This window comes from Jaculus jaculus, chromosome 3 (assembly GCF_020740685.1).
Source record: "Jaculus jaculus isolate mJacJac1 chromosome 3, mJacJac1.mat.Y.cur, whole genome shotgun sequence".
Taxonomy (NCBI): domain Eukaryota; kingdom Metazoa; phylum Chordata; class Mammalia; order Rodentia; family Dipodidae; genus Jaculus; species Jaculus jaculus.
The window spans coordinates 59,926,504-59,947,083 of record NC_059104.1 but is presented as its reverse complement, the minus strand read 5'-3'; the positions used below and the strand labels follow the sequence as shown (position 1 = coordinate 59,947,083).

Sequence of the window (20,580 nt, the reverse complement as noted above, 5' to 3'; positions counted from 1 at the left end):
TGGTGTTACCTACATGCTATATATATGGGTCCTAAGTGATACTTATTTTAGAAGGGGCAGTTAGAGAGGCAGATAGAGATAATGGGCATGCCAGGGCCTCTAGCCACTGCAAACGAACTCCAGACACATGCGCCACCATGGGCATCTGGCTTTATGTGGGTATTGGGGAATTGAACCTGGGTCCTTAGGCTTCACAGGCAAGCGCCTTAACTGCTAAGCTATCTCTCCAGCCCCATGTTTACTTTTGTACAATTACGCTGTCATCAACATTGAGTTATGAATGTGGTCTTCAACAGGATGTACCACTTAAATTGTTCTTAATGTATTTTAACTAGTGACTTGGCTTATCTTAGTATAGCCATATTTCCAGTCTACTGATCTGGGGGGTGGGGGGCGGCGGGGATAGGGTCTCACTCTAGCCTAAGCTGACTTGGAACTCATTCTGTAGCTCCAGGCTGCCCTTGAACTCATGGCCGTCCTCCTACCTCTGCCTCCCAAATGTTGGTATTAAAGATGTGGGCCCATCATGTGTTGCAGAGCAAGAGGAGGGAGATAGGAGGGAAAGAATGGGTTGCTGGGGCCTCTAGCCCCTGCAAACGAATTCCAGACACATGCGCCACCTTGCCTTGCACATGTGGTTTTACGTGGTACTAAAGAATTGAACTGGCGTCATTAGGCTTTGCAGGCAAGTGCCTTAACTGCTGAGCCATCTCTCCTGCCTGGAAACTTAATTTTTATATATCAACAAAGTTATTCTTGGGCTGGAGAGACGGCTTAGCGGTTAAGCGCTTGCCTGTGAAGCCTAAGGACCCCGGTTCGAGGCTTGGTTCCCCAGGTCCCACGTTAGCCAGATGCACAAGGGGGCGCACGCGTCTGGAGTTCGTTTGCAGAGGCTGGAAGCCCTGGCGCGCCCATTCTCTCTCTCTCCCTCTATATGTCTTTCTCTCTGTGTCTGTCACTCTCAAATAAATAAAAAATTAAAAAAATATATATTTTAAAAAAAAAGAAAGTTATTCTTTCTCTCAGACTGGGATTCAAAACTAACATGCCAAAATTACAAAATACCTCTTCATTTTCCTGCTTTAATATTTCAGTTTCTAAAAACAGTCCTTGTTCCTAAGAGGTTTCTTGTCATGTCATTCTACGTACATAAGCTGCTACTCTTGAGCCATATCTACGAGGCCCTGTTACTAGGAAAATACCTTATTGGCAATTGGACTGCATCACAGCCTGATTTGCATTGTGAAGAAAAAACCACCACTATACTTCTGAACAATGACCGCCTACTGAAAACAAAGAAATAGTGTGAATGAAGATTTGTTTGCAGAATGTCAGTACAGTACAGCGCTGCCCCATGTGTCTGATTTACCTTCACATTTTTGTTTTATTTTTTGAGGTAGGGTCTTGGTCTAGCCCAGGCTTACCTGGAATTCACTGTGTAGTCTCAGACTGGCCTCGAACTCATGGTGATCCTCTTACTTCTGCCTGAGTGCTGGGATTAAAAGTGTGTGCTAGTGTTTTGTTTGGTTGGTTTGGTTTCTTGAGGTAGGATTTCACTTACACCTGGCTGCGTTTTTGTTTATTCTAATACTTTGTTCCTAGAAGGCACATATATGCTTGTTCATACTTATGGGTGCATGTGTTGTATGTGTGTACACACGTGTATGTGCTTGTGGAAGCCAGAGGTCAACACTGTTTGCCTCAGTCACTGTCCACCTTTATCTTTGAAACAGGATCTCTTGCTGAACCTAGAGTTCACCAGTTCAACTAGGCTAGCTAGCAGGTAAGCCCAGGGATTCCCTGTCTCTGCCTCCCCAACACTGGCAGTACAGCTACATGCCACCATGCCTGACAGTTACATGGATACTGGAGAGCCAAACTCAGTTACTCATGGTTGTGTAGCAAACACTTTATTCCCTGAGCCACCTCCCCAGCTCCTTAGGGAGGAGAGGAGGGTGGCAGGGTCTCTGGCCACTGCAAAAGAAATCCAGACATTTGTGCCACCATGTGCATCTGGCCTTATATGGGTATTTTGGAATAGAATCTAGGGAACTTCAGCTTTGCAGGCAAGCGCCTTAACCAATTAGAATGAACCACCACATTGAAGATTACAGTGTTTGCTTTCAGATGAATTTCATTATATGTCTTACTTTTTTGTTTTTGAGTTTTTATCTGGGAACTCTGGGGTCACATATGTAAGACTGGAACAATAAAGGAAAAATGCTTGAATTTCATAGAAATAATAACAGGACCACTGGATCATGACTTGATTAAAAGGAATTTGAGTTTATGAGTTTTTTGTTTATTTCAGAATAGCTTGGAAAAGCAAAGGCTTTAATGTTGAAGCAAATATTGAAGGAATATAACTGTAGACAAACTGTCCTTTCAATACGTTTACACACACTACTCACGTCTCTGTGATCCGTTGACTTGAACATGCTTTATGCTTCTTGGATGTCAATTCTGAAGTTCGTTCTTGCCTGACAATATCTGATTTATGAAGTGATTTTACACCATGCCCAAGATGCGGGCAACCCACCAGTTACATGGCATGATAACTCTGCAAGCAGAACGACAGCCTTGATAATTGTATGGCCATGGGTAGTAGCCCCCCAGGGGTTCACAGATCTTCTGGCAGTGAGTGTAGCTCCGCCTACATTCTATACAGCATATTCCTTCATGATCCAGTCTTGGGTCAAATGTCATGCTTTCTCCTTCCTGCTGCTGTGAATTAAAAAGAAAATTATTTCTTTATAATGGCATGCGAGGAGAGAGAAAGAGGGTGCATCAGGGCCTCCAGCTGCTGCAAATGAATTCCCAATGCATGTGACACTTTGTGCATCTAGCTTTACATGGGTACTGGGGAATCAAACCCCAGTTGTTAGGTTTTGTAGGCAAGTGCCTTAACTGCTGAGCCATCTCTCCAGCCCCCTAGGATGCACTTTAAAGAATACGATTCTGGGGTTGGAGAGGTGGCTCAGTAGTTAAAAGTGTTTGCTTGCAAAGCCTGCTGACCCAGGTTCTATTCCCCAGTACCCATATAAAGCCAGATGTACAAAGTGGCACATCAAAGTAAAGCATGCATCTAGAGTTATATTTGCAATGGCCAAAGGCCCTGGTGTATCCATTCTCTCACTCTTATTCCCCAAAATGAAGCTATTTAAAAATAAAAGCCTCTCTGGGCATATTGTTGTGAGTTCAAGACCAGCTTGAGAATACATTGTCTTACTCTAACACCATTCTTTTCCTCAAACTCGGATTTTTATCTTTATCTCTTGAAGTAGGTTCTGGGACATTAAACAGACAAACCACTTGATTAGTTGTAGCCGACTTCTCTGGGGCGGTGCTAAAAGGCCTATTGGCAAGGTTTCCTCATCTGAAGTGTCAACAGGTGTTTTTTATGATTAAGAAGGTTTGAGAAATCACAGGCTGTTGCTCTGACAGTTTTCCTTAGGGGTGTAGATGAAAGGCCAAATCAAGTACTCGAAGTAGTTCTGCTTAAAGCTCAGCATATGATAAAGTAAAAATTGACATAGAGCTCTTCAAATAATATGGATCCCTCCCTCACATCTAGAACTGGGACAGACAAGTCACATCTTACCTTTCTATAAAATGACCTATACCCTTGAGCCTTAAGCGCTTTGGTGGTTTTTTGTTTTTTTTTAAATGTAATTTTGAGTTAGGGTATCACTCTAGTCCAGGCTGACCTGGAACTCACAGTGATCCTCCTACCTCTGCTTCCTAAGTGCTGGGATTAAGGGCAGACCCCACCACACCAGGCTAGAAAAAACTTTTTGTTCTAAATCCTATTAAAATAGTCTAGCTGTGTGTGGTGGCACATGCCTTTAATCCCTGTGATCACTGAGTTCAGGGCCAGCCTGAGACTACATAGTGAATTCTAGGTCAGCCTGGGCTAGAGCAAGAGCCTACCTTGAAAAAAAAAAAAGAACATCCTAACCCCTGCTCCCTCATGGACTCAACCTGCTCCTGTCCTCCACGTGGCAGGAGCTCTTTGTACTTTTTTCCTCTAACTCTATGTTTCTTCCAGGCCCACCACATGGGCTCTCAGACACATGGGTGTATTCATTTTCCTTCCCTTGGTTCTGTACTTCCCTCAATAAAAAAAGGTAAACTGGAAAGTGTATTTGTAGCACATGAAGCAGTGCAGAACTGAATAGGCTATTTAGAAAAATTAGTGAGATTTAGTGTGTGAAAAGATGTCTGACCTTAGACATAATTAAAACAGGCAAAGTGGGCTGGAGAGATGGCTTAGCGGTTAAGCGCTTGCCTGTGAAGCCTAAGGACCCCGGTTCGAGGCTCAGTTCCCCAGGTCCCACGTTAGCCAGATGCACAAGGGGGCGCACGCGTCTGGAGTTCGTTTGCAGAGGCTGGAAGCCCTGGCGCGCCCATTCTCTCTCTCTCCCTCTATCTGTCTTTCTCTCTGTGTCTGTCGCTCTCAAATAAATAAATAATTTTTTTAAATTTCTTAAAAAAAAAAACAGGCAAAATAACCAGAAGATGCAATTTTTACAGCCAAGAGTCTGGCAAAGGTTAAAAAGTGATGGAATGGGGGTGTAGAATGTGTGCTCAGCATGTCCAATGCCCTGACTTTAACAGCCTGCCATAACACACACACACAATGGCCTTTTTTTGTTTTGTTTTGTTTTATTTTTCAAGGTAGGGTCTCGCTCTAGCCCAGGCTGACCTGGAATTCCCTATGGAGTCTCAGGGTGGCCTCGAACTCACAGCGATCCTCCTACCTCTGCCTCCCAAGTGCTGGGATTAAAGGCGTGTGCCACCACACCCAACAACACATAGCTTTTATAGTAAATAGTACCTCTGTTACCTTTGCAGACATGCAGCTGTTATACTTCTTGAAAGGAATCCGATAGTCTCCATTAAAATATATAACATATATTTTGATATATCAGATGTAGGCTTTGGTATTTATGCTAAAGATGCACATCTATGTATGTGCAGTGATATACCTATGCTATGAGTGCTCTGTGCCAAGCCACATGCTTAAGTGCTTCACTTGCATTAACTCCTCATTCACTTCTTATATACCTTGTGAGTTGTCTACAAGATGGCGCATTTGCATTAAATGAATGGGGTGTCATGTAAGATGCAGAATAATCTGCAAAATGAGCATTAATGAGGTGGTATTGTGTAGGTGATATGTAACACTATTGTAGCCAGAAACAGTGAATGGGGTATGGAAATTGTGTGTATATATGTACTTATCCAAAGAAACTGGCTGCTCTGGGATGGAAGGCTTTGAAAATCTGACTTCATTATACCCTTATGTGACGATTTTTAAAATATATTATTTCATGTGTGTTTATGGGCATGCCAGGGTCTCTTCCTCTACAAATGAACACTAGATACTTCATGCTTTCCAATTGGGTTTATGTAAGTGTGGGGAATTGAACATAGCCAACAGGCTTTGCAAACCAGAGCCTTTAAATGCTGAGCCATCTCACTAGCCCTTGTTTTGATTTTTTTTAAATAATTACATGTGTGTAGTTTTAAAAAAGTTACAAATGGGCTGGAGAGATGGCTTAGCAGTTAAGGCGCTTGCCTGCAAAGCCAAAGGGCCTTGGTTCAATTCCCCAGGACCCACGTAAGCTAGATGCACAAGGTGTTGCATATGTCTGGAGTTTGTTTGCAGTGGTTATAGGCCCTGGCATGCCCATTCTCCCTCTCTATGTCTGTCTGTCTCTCTCTCTCAAATAAATAAATATAAATAGTTACAAATATTCTTTATTTTCATGTGAAGAAAAAGAAGAGGCCAGGTGTGGTGGCAAATACCTTTAATCCCAGCACATAGAGGCAGAGGTCAACCTGGGCTAGAGTGAGACCCTCCCTTGAAAAACAAACTCAGTAATAATTGAGTGAAAGGCTCAGTTGAATATGAAATGCTTGTCTGAACCTGTAGAAACACCATTTCACTGTCACATTTAATGAATGTGAGTGTGCCATGAAAGTGGTACGCACGTGGTAAGGATTATCAGGATTGAAGCTCTCCTCATCCTCTTGAACACTGGGCCTGGTTGCGTTATTCCATCTTCCTGGGCCTGGGCTGCCCCGTGGCCCACTGAGTGGTCTCCTGGTGGTAGATGGAATGATGTTTCTTGCTACATCTCGTTTTTCCCTCTGGATTTCTGCAACAAGTGCTATAAATTAATTCCTTCTTTGAGTAATAATTCAAATTGAATAAGCAATGAGATCCTTATTTTTGGGTCAAACTACAAGGATATCAAAGCATCATTATTATATTATTATTATTATTATATGCATTATTGCTGTAAAAATAATTTTAACTTTAGACCAATATGACTTATTTTCTGTGTCATTTGGTTTTATTGTACTAACTGGAGAAGATATTAGAAGTTGCTTGGCAAACCTCCATTCTCATTCCCTTTTTTCCTTTCCTGGTTTTTCTCTGCCTCCTCTGTGGTCAGGTGAGCTGCTTCTGACAAGTAAAACATAAGGAGAATAGGCTTTTGCTTTTTTGGTTTTATTTTGCTTATGATTTTCGAGGTAGCTCTCACTAGTCCAGGCTGAATTCACAGTGACCCACCTACCTCTGCCTCCCAGGTGCTGGGATTAAAGGCATGTGTCGCCACGCCTGGCTTTATTTTCTTTTTAAATGTAAATGTGATATTTGAAATTAACACCACATGTAACCATGAAGTGGTTAAACACAATGATAGGAAGGCACCATGTTAACAAAGTGGAAACTAGAAAGACTTGGTATTACCACAGCATGGCCATTAATGCCAGACATATCTCCATGCTTGTGGTTACAGTAAACTATATAACTATAACTGTGGTATAACTATAAAGCTTTACTTTTTTTTTTTTTTTTTTTTGAGGTAGGGTCTCTAGCTCAGGCTGTCCTGGAAATTCACTATGTAGTTTCAGGATGGTCTCCAATTCACAGTGATCCTCCTACCTCTGCCTCCCAAGTGCTAGGATTAAAGGTGTGCACCACCATGCCTGGCTAAGCTATACCTTTTGCATGAGACATTATCTTGGCCAATCCTTATTTAGAAAAATCCTATGCTTTTATGTAGGAGGGCACCAAGGCTCAGAAAGACAAAGTGGCCCATCAAGATCACAGGTTGAGTGACAGCTACATGCAAACTATCTTCCAACCTAGTGCCATGGTTAACCACCTTGCTTTATGGGACCCACAGACAGCTGACAGAATACCAAAGACACATTACCACATGGCATGTGTTTTGGTGTCAGCCTCAGTTTCTTCACCTGTAAAATGAGATAACTAGTTAAGACAGTGTTAGGGATAATGAAAATCTAGTTTTTGGTATAGTGGTGCTCAACTGTCAGGTGACAATTTTATCATGATTTATTTATGAGAACTTACATGTGTTTTAAAGCCATAGATAGCTCCCATAGATCGTATGATTAGAAAAACACCAGGGAAACCCAAATTCAACTCACAACTCTGTTCCTTAACTAGCTGAAGGATCTTGGACAAACTGATCTCTGTGGATCTTCGTTTCTTCATCTAGCATGGGAGCATGGGTAAGTTATACCAGCAGTTATGAAGATTAAATAAGAACAATCAGAGTTCTGCTGATGTTGGCTTTCCCCCTTCCCTTCTACTTCTGTCCTGCCACCATCATCTTTCATAATCCACCCAGGCTGGCTGCCTTCAAGATCCAAGGGAGGGGCTGCTAGGCCTTAGAATAGAACTTTTACCGGAAATAGATAGGGATCTGGGCATCATAAAAGGGAGATTTATTTTCCTGATTTTACCATAAAATATAACTGCACTTATAAGGGATTTAGGAAAAACTCATTTTTTAATGTTTTACAATTTTCCTATGGCTATATCAACGCTTATTTAATCCTTGGCTAATGAGTGAGCATTTAAATAGGCACATTTTTATTTGATGGTGCTAGACATCAACCCAGGGCCCTGCTCATACTAGGCATTCACTTAGCACTGAGCTGTACCCCCATCCAGCATGTATAATTCTCATGTGGATATATTAAATTCTTTAGGAGTGTTCATGCTAACATGCTGTGAGGGCCCAGAGGATATCTCGAAGCTCTTTTTCTAAGGGTGAAATTACTTATTGGGTCTGCCATTCTTGCATTGCCAATAGTCCTGTTTTGTCAACCCAACTCCCCATCTCTTGCACTGTTACTTTTATAGCAACCCCTATCATTACTATCTTTTTAATTTATTTTGATTTATTCATTTAGTACAGAGAGAGAGTAAATGGGCGTGCCAGAACCTCTAGCCACTGCAAACAAACTCCAGACACACGCACCACCATGTACATTTGGCTTACGTGGGTTCTGGGGAATTGAACCCAGGTCCTTAGGCTTTGTAGGCAAGTGCCTTAACCACTAAGCCATCACTCCAGCCTTAAACATTAGATTAAAGTAAGAAGATATTTTCTCCAGTCCATAATCTTCTGACTTTAATCTAATGTTTAAGGCTGGAGAGGTGGCTTAGCCACTAAGGTGCTTGCCTGCAAAGCCTAATGACCCAGGTTTGATTCCCCAGTACCCACATAAACTGGATGCACAAGGTAACCCATGCATTGGGAGTTCATTGCAGTGGCAAGAGGCCCTAGTGTACCCATTCTCTCTCTCAAATAAGTAAATAAGAGTATACTTTAAAATAATAATAATAGGGCTGGGCATGGCAGTGCACAGGGAGGTAGTAGGATTGCTCTGAGTTCAAGGCCAGCCTGAGACTATATAGTGAATTCCAGGTCAGCCTGAACTAGAATGAAACTCTAGCTTGAAAAACCAAAAAATTAAAATAATAATAGGGACTGGAGAGATGGTTTAGTGGTTAATGTGCTTGCCTATGAAGCCTAAGGACACAGGTTTGATTCCCCAGTTCTCATGAGACAGACGTACAAGGTGGTACATGTGCCTGAAATTTGTTTGCATTGGCTGGTGGCCCTGGCATGCCCATTTTCTATATGTATCTGCCTCCCCATATTAGGTAATTAAATATTTAAAAAATAACAATTGAATGCTTATTTACTATCTCTTACTATAACATAAAACTGTTTAAGGGCATCATGGATTCTTGGGTCAGGTGTGGTGGCGCATGCCTTTAATCCCATCACTCGGGAGGCAGAGGTAGAAGGATTGCCAAGAGTTCGAGACTACATAGTGAATTAAGCCTGAGCTAGAGCAAATCCATACTTTGAAAAAACAATAAGGGGGGGGGCATGGATTTTTATCTGTTGTGTTTACTGACATACCTCAAAGGCTTACAAGTTCTGTGGCACAGGATAAGCCTCCATAAATATATTTGTTGAATGATGAATGAACTTTGGGTACAAGCTTGTTCTCAGACGGAATGTGATTATTCTATTATTATTCTACATGGTAGCAGTGTGGAAGACTCTCTTTCCTGAATGGAAAGTGTGATAATTCCTGGGTGGTAGAAAGCAAGAAAGCCTACCTAGTGATGAGGAACGGAAAGGAAAGGTGGAAATTGGGAAGTCGTTGTGGAATTGTGAGTGTCAACAAAAACAGAAATGTGAAAGCACATGCACTGGGCAGCCCCTGCATTTTGATGGATACTGCTTATGTATATGGTACTTTTTATGTATTTATTTACAGAGAGAGAGATTAGGCGTGCCAGGGCCTTCAGCCCCTGTAAACACAACTGTAGACACGTGCCATCATGTATTAACTGCCAAACCATCTCTCCATCCCTGTAGTATTTTTTTCTGGGTCTGCTCATGGCCTTAGAATGTTTGACCCCTCTATACCAGCCACCCACTGCCAGTAGCTTGGCACTACTGGCCTGGCTTGGGTTAGAGAGCAGCTATCTTCTTCAGGCTTTGGAACAAAATGGGACTTGTGAACAGTACTAGTTAGTCATAAAAGAATCAGAAATCTGCATTTTCTATGCCTGAGGGAGGGGATTATTCTAATTGTGTAAAGCACAAGTAACAAAATTTACTATTTTAACTAACTCATGTAGCTCAGGCTGGCAAGTACATTCACATTGCTGTACCACCTTCACCACATCCATTTTGAAAATAAACTGTAACTACCTATTAAACGCTGTCTATTCTATTGTCCAACCAGTGTCCCCACCAAGCCTATTGGTTTTAATGCCTGCATGTTCCTTATTGCTATCTCTTGGGTGTTCAGTAAAATCTTTGAGAAAATATAGCCTATCTCAGCTGTGCTGGGAGAAAGTCTTTTCTCTGCCCTCACTTGAATCAGAGCTACAAAGTAGCAGTCTTGGGAGGCCAGTGTGTTGGCCACAGAAGAGATGAAGTGAGAGGCACTGTGGGTGAGAGAAACTCTGGGGAAAGAGCGAGGCTCACTGGGATTTTGTCCTTTGTCACCCAGAAATAGCTCAAAGATAATGTTCCAGCCTACCTGTGAATGCCAGGCACCCTTTATGTATTTTCTCTGGACCTCTAGATGCTCAAGCCTTGAACTTGGAATCTTGGCCTATACCCATAGCAGCTATTAGCTGTCCCATCATTGTACTTTGTTTTGTTTTGTTTTTCCTAGTAGGATCATACTCTAGACCAGGCTGACTTGGAATTCACTCTGTAGTCTCAGGGTGGCCTTGAACTCGGTGATTCTCCTACCTCTGCTTCCCAAGTGCTGGGATTAAAGGTGTGTACCACCACACCCGGCTTCATTCTAGTGTTGCAAATAATAAAGATTCAGCAGCATGACAACTTCTTAAACGGGAAGGTGCAAGAAACTGTTAAGAGGCAGAGCAGGAACATCATAAATAAAAGCCTGTAAGTACCACAAATAATGCAGTGGTGGTCTGACTTCCTGCCCTATCTCCTGTTAACCCAGCCGCTCCTTCCCTTCCACATCACAGACAATGCCTGTATTTCTTTTTTCTTTTCTCTCTGATGGTAATTACTGAGGCACTGCCACATGTGTCCTGGTTTTTACCATGCTGGGTACATGCCCAGGTCCCTGGAGAGGCTCCCAGGAACCTCTCAGGGACAGGGACAATTCCAAGCTCTATGATGAGAACATAAAACTTTACCTTTTGGATATGTAGGCTTAAGCCAGAAAATAGGGAGGTTGCCACAGAGTTCAAGGACTTTAGAACTCAAGAAGCTGCTGTCCTTCACAGGCTGGTCAACAGCCACCCAGATAAGCGAATTTTCTTCATTCTTAACTGGCATGATCTTTCCCTCCTACAAAGAAAAATGAAATGCATTTGAGCAGAGAAGATGGTAGGACATATTGCATAGTGAGTTATGCATTACAAAAAAGTTAGGGCTGGAGAGATGGCTTAGTGGTTAAGCGCTTGCCTGTGAAGCTTAAGGACCTTGGTTCGAGGCTTGATTTCCCCAGGACCCATGTAAGCCAGATGCACAATGTGGTGCATACATCTGGAGTTCGTTTTCAGTGGCTGGAGGCCCTGATGTGCCCATTCTCTCTATATATATCTGCCTCTTTCTGTCTCTCTCTCTCTGTTGCTGTGTCTGTTGCTCTCAAATAAATAAAAGTAAACAAAAAAAATTTTTTAAGTTACTTTGCCTTATGAAAACTTAGGAACAATTTTGTGTGTGTGCACATGGGCATGCTCCATGCATACACCCTTGAAGGTTCCAGTCTCTGTAGCTCTCTTCACAATATTCAGCTCACTTCCCCATTGCCCTGCTTCTGGGTAGCTGTAATGTGTGAATTGAAGTGTTCTGAGTTGAAGTGAAAATTACTTGATACCAACTTTGAGATTTAGGTTAATCTGATGTTTTCGATCAAAGATATTTTTGAGGAAAAGCAATTGAACAGACCCTGAAATCCTATAAAGGATAGAGGAACCCTTCATTTGAAGTGAAAATCTTTTGGGGTTTTGCTCTACAGCTTCCAAACAACAATGGAAAAAAAGCAAGTGATTGGTTCTTTAATGTCTCCAGTTCAAAGTATTATTTAACATAAACCATTTCTCCATTTCCCAGCTGTAACAAAACATCAGATCCTCTTCACATCAGGCACACCACTGAGGCTTCAGTGCTAAACCTGTATTTCCTTCCACAATGAGATGCTGAGAATGGTTTGATAACCTGTGAGACAAATTTAGTGTGCCAGGTTGGTCTTTCATGTATTTATTAGTTTGCCATAGTTTGGAGAAATTAAAATGCTTTCTCCTTAATTTTTAGCTCAAAGCAGCACTTCATCTGTGTTTTCTCCTTTGGGCATATGGTTGCATTAAACAACTTAAAGTTATTGGAGGAAGATAATACTCAGGTACTCCAGCTATTTACCTGAAATTAAATGTTCTTTGGGTACTGCAGCTTTTAGTTATTTTTGTTGTTGTTGTTTTTAAAATATTTTTATTTGCAGCTGGGCGTGGTGGCACACACCTTTAATCCCAGCAGTCAGGCAGAGGTAGGAGGATCGCCATGAGTTCGAGGCCACCCTAGACTACATAGTGAATTCCAGGTCAGCCTGAGCTTGAGTAAGACCCTACCTTGGTGGGGGGGGGGAGTTTTATTTGGGCTGGAGAGATGGCTTAGCAGTTAAGGCACTTGCCTGCGAAGCCAAAGGATCCCAGTTCGATTCTCCAGGACCCATGTAAGCAAGATGTACAAGGGAGCACATGCATCTGGAGTTCTTTTGCAGTGGCTGGAGGCCCTGATGTACCCATTCTACCTTCCTCCCCCCACCTCAATAAATACATTTAAATATTTTTGTTTATTTTTATTTATTTGAGAGCGACAGAGAGAGATTGAGAGAGAGAGAATGGTCATGCCAGGGCCTCCAGCCACTGCAAATGAACTCCAGATGTGTGTGCCCCCTTATGCATCTGGATAACATGGGTCCTGGGGAATCTAGCCTCGAACGGGGTCCTTAGGCTTCACAGGCAAGCGCTTAACCACTAAGCCATCTCTCCAGCCCAAATATATATATATATATTTTTTTTAATTTTTATTTATTTGAGAGAATATGGCATACTAGGGCTCTTGCTACTGCAAACCCCAGATGCATATATACTTTGTACATCTGGCTTCACATCAGTACTAAGAAATTGAACCCAGGCTGGCAGGCTTTGTAAGCAAGAGCCTTTAATTGCTGAGCCATCTCCCCAGTCCCTGTTGATTTTTCCAAGGTAGGGTATCACTCTATGCCAGGCTGGCCTCAAATCCAAGCCAGTTTTCCTACCTCAGCCTCCTGGGATTAAAGATGTACACCACTACACCCAGTAAAGATTTTAAAGTTATACAGAACTGATGGAAGTTTCATGACAGCAAGTGGCACATAAAAACACCCCATCATACCCTAAAGTGTGTAGAGTGGGATTATTGGGATAATGCAGATAGATGTGTCCTATGAGGTAAGAATGGTAAATCAATCTTTGAGCATGTGGTCAGGCCAATCTTCTCCTGTTCCTTGTAACACAATCCTGCTTTTGTTTGAGGCAACAGCGTACTTGGTGCAAGAAAAAATACTTGCTTGCTTATATTCTTCAATACCCAGGACTTGCTGAGTAGGCATTGCTATCCACTGAGATCTAGGCTGAAGCAGGTTGGAAAGAGTTGGCATTGCTCAACATCTTTTTGACTAAGGAAGGGGGTGCACAGTGCCACCATGTTTGGAGTTGGAATGAAAATTAATAATAAAAAGTAAATCAGAGGTGTTGCCACTAAGCGAGTCCCAGCAACCACTATTTTCAATTTCCTGTTTGTTGGAGTTATTCTAAGTGAAGTTATCTGTGACTGACAGCAAGGCACATGTTTAATTTACCAACTGTGTTCTCTGAATTGGTTTTTGTCCATCAGAGGACCCATCTTGCATGCTGTAAACAATTAAACACAAGACAGACAATCTGTTTCTATGGCTTAAGAATCAAGTACAAAGATTCCACCATATTTTAATTATCATTTTCAAATTATTATTATTTGAGATAGTAAAAACAATTGAGGGTAGGGCTGGGGAGATGGCCCAGTGGGTGAGAGTGCTTTTGGTACAAGCTTGAGGGCCTGCTTTGCCTGAGTTTGATTCCCTAGTGCCCATGTAAACTGCCGGGCGTGGCCACACATGCCTGTAACACTACTGGTCCTGTGAGGCGTGGAGAATGGGGAGAATCACTGGGGCTTGCTGCTCAGCCTTTCTGACTGAAAATGGCAGCTCTGAGTTCAGTGAGAGACAGCATCTCAAGGGAACAAAGTGAAACACACCAGTGTTCATCTTTGGCCTCCACATGTGTGTACATGGGGTGTGCATATCTGTGTACACACAAATGCATATGTCCCTCACATACCACACTACACACACAGAAAAATTGAGAGTACCCAAAGTGTTCAAGACTAAAAACGCTGAATATTCTAATCCTATGACAGTCTACAATACACACACTATGGCCTACATTTTAGAAGAACTAAAGTTAAATGAAAATATTGAAATGAATGTACAATGGCCTAATTTCACTGATGAAAATAATATCACACAGATGTACAAAGAAAACCCACCAAAATGTTAACATCAGTTAGTTACTTGTGGATTTTATACTTGTGGGTGATTATATTAATTTTCTTTTTTTTTTTCTTTTTCTTTTTTTTTTTTTTGGTTTTTCAAGGTAGGGTCTCACTCTGGTCCAGGCTGACCTGGAATTAACTCTGTCATCTCAGGGTGGCCTTGAACTCATGGCAATCCTCCTACCTCTACCTCCCAAGTGCTGGGATTAAAGGCGTGTGCCACCACGCCCGGCTCAAATTTTCTTTTTTAACATTCTTTTTAAAAAATATTTTTTACTTATTTGAGAGAGAGAGAAACAGGTAGAGAGAGAGAGGATGGGTGCACCAGGGCCTCTAGCCACTGCAAAGGAACTCCAGATGCATGTGCCCTCTTGTGCATCTGGCTTATGTGGGTTCTGGAGAAATGAACCAGGATCTTTTGGCTTTGCAGGCAAAGGCCTTAATCACTAAGCCATCTCTCCAGCCCTCAAATTTTCTATAGTATCAAAATATTTTTTTTTTCTGAGCAAGAAAGAGAATTGGCATGCCGGGACTTCTAGCCACTGTAATTGAACCCCAGATGTGTGCACTACCTTGTGCACATGTGCAGCCTTGTGCATGCATCACCTGTGTGTCTGGCTTATATGGGATCTGGGGACTTGAACATGGGTCCTTAAGCTTTGCCGACAAGTGCCTTAACCGCTAAGCCATCTCTCCAGTCCTCAAAATATTTTTATGGTTCAGAAAAAAATCATTTTGAAAAGTAATAAAATATACTTCAAAGCTATAATTAGATCTGGCTAAGCTACAGTTGAAGGAGGAGTTAGGTCTTGTGGAAGGCAAGAAGACTGAGTTCATGTTCACATATGAGTAAAATGGCAGAAACTGAATGCCATGGCTAAAAATAATACAATTAAGAAAAGTTCAGGGCTGGAGAGATGGCTTAGCGGTTAAGCGCTTGCCTGTGAAGCCTAAGGACCCCGGTTCGAGGCTCGGTTCCCCAGGTCCCACGTTAGCCAGATGCACAAGGGGGCGCACGCGTCTGGAGTTCGTTTGCAGAGGCTGGAAGCCCTGGTGCGCCCATTCTCTTTCTCTCTCCCTCTATCTGTCTTTCTCTCTCTGTCTGTCGCTCTCAAATAAATGAATTAATTAAATAAAAAAAAAAGAAAAGTTCAAGGGTCAGAATACAGGTGGTCTCCAGCCCCTTCTTGAGCTGCACTGAGAGCCTGGCCAGTGATTCTGAGCAGCTCAGCTCACAACAAAGAAGCATGTTCCGAGAATGCCTGGGGCAATGGATATCATTTTACAGGGGGAACCTTGGAATAAGACAGAGATGACAGATGGCATGGTGGCCTACTTTCAAAACTCACAGGTAGCAGGGCATGGTAGTAGTGCACGTCTATAATCCCAGCAGAGGTAGGAAGATAGATCACTGTGAGTTTGAGACCTGCCTGCTGAAGCTACAGAGTTCCAGGTCAAACTAGGCTAGAGTGAAACCCTACCTCCAAAAATCAAACCAAAAGAAACAAACACACACACACACACAAAAAAAAAAAAAAAAAAAAAAAAAAAAAAAAAACCCTCACGGGTTTGTTTTGTTTTCAGTTAGTGTTGTGTTTTGTTTTGAGATGCCACATGCTGCTGCTACTGGGAGGTTTCCAGGCACCTTTGGTTACCTGTATTTCCCTCTGGCCTGAAGGGACTTGACACTTGCTTCACTTCCCCCCTGGGGTACCAGAAGGCTCAAAGAAGATCATAATAAAATTAGTAATGATGAGCAGCAGTCTCCATTCATCATCTAGAACACGCTAGGGCTATGAGCACAGTGAGTGTGCCCCCAGTTTGCAGATAATAAAACACCCTCATGGAGTTAAAGCTACATCCATAGCAAGTATCAGAGCTGGGATTTGAATGTACATTGTTTGACTTCAAAGTTTTTTGTTTCCACCATCCCTGGCACAACTCAAATGGAATACAATGACAATAATGGGTGTGGCCGCTCTAAAATGTATTATTGCTAAATGTGTCTTCAGTACTTCATGTAATTCTTGTTTTTTTTTTTTTTTTGGTTTGTTTTTTCAAGGTAGGGTTTCACTCTATGTAGTCTCAGGGTGTAATTCTTAAACTTAGTTTTTTAAAATATATTTTATTTATTTATTTGAGAGAGAGAAAGACAGAAAGAGGGAGAGAATGTGCGCCAGGACAACCAGCCACTGCAAACGAACTCTAGACGCATGCACCCCTTGTGCATCTGGTTTACATGGGTCCTGGAGAATTGAACTGGGAACCGTTGGCTTTGTAGGCAGACGCCTTAACTGCTAAGCCATCTCTCAAGCCCTAAACTTAGTTTTTAAAAAGTCAAGTTTGGGCTAGAGAGAGATGGCTCAGCAGTTAAAAGCACTTCCTGTGTAAGCATGAGGGCCTGAGGAGACCTAAGAAATTGCTTGAGTTTAATCCCCAGGACCCACATAAACAACTTGGTATGAACGCACACATCTGTAACATCAATCTCATAGGGGAACAGAGACCCAAGAATGCCGGAGCTTGTGAAAAATGGCAAACTCAAGTCAGAGGCTCTGGCTCAGATAAAGGGAGGAAGAGAATGGAGCAGGACACCTAATACTCTGCTACAGCCACCTCAGGTGAATGCACCCTGCCATAGGCAAGTTCATGGGGCACTGCAAGGGCACATACTTCACACACCAAACACATAAGCAAAAACAAACAAGCAAAAAAAATCAAGTTTAAGGCTTGGGATATAGCTACGGGTAGAGTATTTCCCTGACATTCATAAGACCCTAGGTTCAATCCCTACTAATACAAAAATAAAATCAAGCTTAAAAGGCATGGTGGTGGGCTGGAGAGATGGCTTAGCGGTTAAACGCTTGCCTATGAAGCCTAAGGACCCCGGTTCGAGGCTCGGTTCCCCAGGTCCCACGTTAGCCAGATGCACAAGGGGGCGCACGCGTCTGGAGTTCGTTTACAGTGGCTGGAAGCCCTGGCGCGCCCATTCTCTCTCTCTCCCTCTATCTGTCTTTCTCTCTGTGTGTCTGTCGCTCTCAAATAAATAAATAATTAATTTAAAAAAAAAAAGGCATGGTGGCACACTCCTTTAATCCCAGCATTAGGGAAGTCCAGGTTGGAGGATCACTGTAAACTCAAGGTCACCCTAAGACTGCAGAGTTAGTTCAAGGTCAGCTTGGGCTACAGCAAGACCCTACCTTGAGAAACAAAACCAGCAGGCTATGCTGGCATATACCTTAAATCCCAGCAGTAGGGTGGAGGTAGGATTGCTGTGAGTTCGAGGCCAGCCTGGGGCTACAGAATGAGCCTGGGCTACAGTGAGCCCCCAAAGCCAAAGGACCCATGTTAGCCAGATGCACAAGGGGGTGCTCGCGTCTGGGGTTCATTTACAGTGGCTGGAGGCCCTAGTGTGCCCATTCTCTCCCCCATTCTCTCCTTTCTCTATCAAGTAAATAAATAAAAATAAAATATTAGAAAAAAAAATTTTTAAATGTTGCCTGGGGTTGGGAAGATGGTTCAGTGTTTAAAGGTGCTTGCTAGCAAAGCCTGCCACCTGGTTTCAATTCTCTAGTGTCTACATGAAGCTAGATGCAAAGTGACACATGCATCTATTATTCCAACAAGCCTGTGACAACGGGAAGTATTGCCAGGAGACTCCAAAGATCACAGACCAATTAGTCTGACCTTTATTTACAGTCTGGCTGTTAATTTGCAGCAGCAAGAGACCCTGTTCCAGAAAACATGGAACATAGACACCTCAAAGTTATCCTCTGACCTCCACATGTGTGCCACAGCATGTATGCCCATATACACACACAAGTCAATTTTCTTAAAAAAAAAAAAAAAGTTTTAGCTGGGCATGGTGGCACATGCCTTTAATCCCAGCACTCGTGGAACAGGTAGGAGGATTGCTGTAAGTTCACAGATACTCTGAGACTACATAGTGAATTCCAGGTCAGCCTGGGCTAGACTGAGACCCTCACTTAAAAAACCAATAGTAATAATAATAATTTAATATTTGAGAGAGAAAGAATGGGTGTACCAGGGACTCTAGCCATTGCAAACAAAATCCAGATGCATGTACCACCTTGTGCATCTGGCTTACATGGGTACTGGGGAATCAAACCTGTGTCCTTAGGCTTTGTAGGCAAGCACCTTAACCACTCAGCCATCGCTCCAGCCCCTATTTTTATTTTTATGTTGTCTAGAGTTTGAGGCCAGCCTAGTCTATGTATGAAGTTCCAGGCCACCCTGAATTTTCAAGGCCAGCCTGAGTAATATAGTAAGACCCTTTCTCAAAATAAAAGTAAAAAATACAAAAATGGCTAGGGATGGGGATTACAGAGCTTTTCCAGTTATCAAGGCCTTATGTTTAGTGACTGCATACACAGACACACATGCACAAAGGAAAAAAAAATTACAAGGGTGGTATATTGCATTGGCCTTGAACTAAAGGGAAGAAACTGTTGGTTTGGTGTAATATCTTAGCTCGATGTTGGACATAACAATTGTAACTTTCCTAGATGAAACAGGCCCATCCACAAGTGTGAGTCTTACTGGTCAGCTACCCAGAATGCTGGTGGGGTTCCCCACATGGGCTGGGCTGAGCTTATAGGATTTTTTGAGGTCACTTTAATGAAGAGTTGGCCTTGTAGAACCCTTTACCTTTTCTTTCTTCTTCTTCTTTTTTTTTTTTTTTTTTTTTTTTTTTTGAGGTAGGATCTCACTATAGCTCAGGATGACCTGGAACTTATTCTGTAGCCCAGGCTAGCTTCAAACTCACCAGGATCCTCCTACCTTTGCCTTCCATGTGAAGGGGGGAGGAGCTAAAGGCATGTGCCATCACACCTGCTGAGTAAAAAAAAAAGAGGGGGAGGGATGGCTTAGCAGTTAAGGCATTTGTCTGCAAAGCCAAAGGACCTAAATTTGACTCCCCAGGACCCACATAAGTCAGATACACAAGGGAACACATGTGTCTAGAATTCAGTTGCAGTGGTTGGAACCCTGGCATGCCCATTCTCTCTCTCTCTCTCTCTCCTCCTCCCTCTCTTTCTCCCTCTTTCTCTTTGCCAAATTAAAAAAAAAAAAAATCAGGCAAATTACAGGTGCACACTGTGGCACATACGTCTGGAGTTTGTAGTGGCTGGAGGCCCTGGTGTGCCCATTCTCATTTTCCCTCTCTCTCTATTTATCTATATCTATCTAGCTCTTTCTCTCTTCCCTCTTTTTCTCTCAAATAAAGAAATGAATAATATAAAATTTTTTAAATCAAATTAAGGCTATGTAAGCATCAAACCCCTAATGCATTGTAAAGTATGGCTTCCCTAAACCTTTAAATATGATGTACCTTGTCAGAAAAATACCTTGGAGCCAGTTTGGCTTCTGGTTATGAACTAGAGTTAGGAACTACAGACAAATGGTGCCTTCCAATCCCTCTGGTTATTTGTGCATGTTGATACTTACCAGCTCAGAGGAGATGCTTTGTTTGGCCATGGTGTCCACCTCAGGAACACGAGCCTTTGTCTGTGCTTTGATGTAACACTTCTGTCCCCCAGCAAAACGGATTCCAGTGATGCCCTGTGAGATGAAAGTTTATTCATCATCCATTCATTTATCAATTTATTGTCTATGGTATGTCAGTCTATGCTCCAGGGTGCTGTGTATAAGAACAATAAATGAAATCTTGGCTCTTAGAGAATATACCTTTTACCACTGTTCCCAATAGTAAAAGAGAGAGAGAGAAATTCAGGTAAAACTAAGGATTGTGGGAAAAAATAAGGCAGAGGAAGGAGATGAGAAAGGTACAGGTGGCATGTTAGCATATTCAGGAGGGATGGCTGAGATAGAGTTTACATGTTCCTACATCTATACCCAGAAACTCAGATAAATCTTCACTTGCCCATGCATGCAGCCTTTGCTGAGCTACCTGGCTAGGTGAGCTCTCTTGCCTCTAATTTCCTGTAAGCCCTTTCAGCTTCGTCTCTCATTTGGCACTTGCTCTATATTTCTTACTCAGTTATAACCTTGTTGAGATTAGTATCTGAATTTTTTCTTTTTGGTGAGCCTATAAAGATTCTTAAAACATATCAGTTAATTAATTCCA

General features: G+C 42.4%; 1 protein-coding gene across 2 annotated transcripts in view; it reads right to left on the bottom strand.

The window, feature by feature from the left end:
• Positions 1-2,266: 2,266 nt before the first annotated feature.
• The window catches only part of Cnmd (chondromodulin), a 34,840-nt gene continuing 16,526 nt past the window's right edge, over positions 2,267-20,580 (bottom strand). Inside the window, exons 4-7 of one of the 2 annotated variants that reach the window (XM_045146254.1) lie at positions 19,941-20,054; positions 11,036-11,189; positions 5,998-6,176; positions 2,267-2,724 (exon numbers count right to left, since the gene is read on the bottom strand). In XM_045146254.1, coding sequence (XP_045002189.1) covers positions 2,509-2,724; positions 5,998-6,176; positions 11,036-11,189; positions 19,941-20,054 — 663 coding nt within the window. In that variant the 3' untranslated portion in view covers positions 2,267-2,508. The remainder of the gene's footprint in view (positions 2,725-5,997; positions 6,177-11,035; positions 11,190-19,940; positions 20,055-20,580) is intronic. The other variant, XM_004651002.2, reaches the window with a different exon arrangement.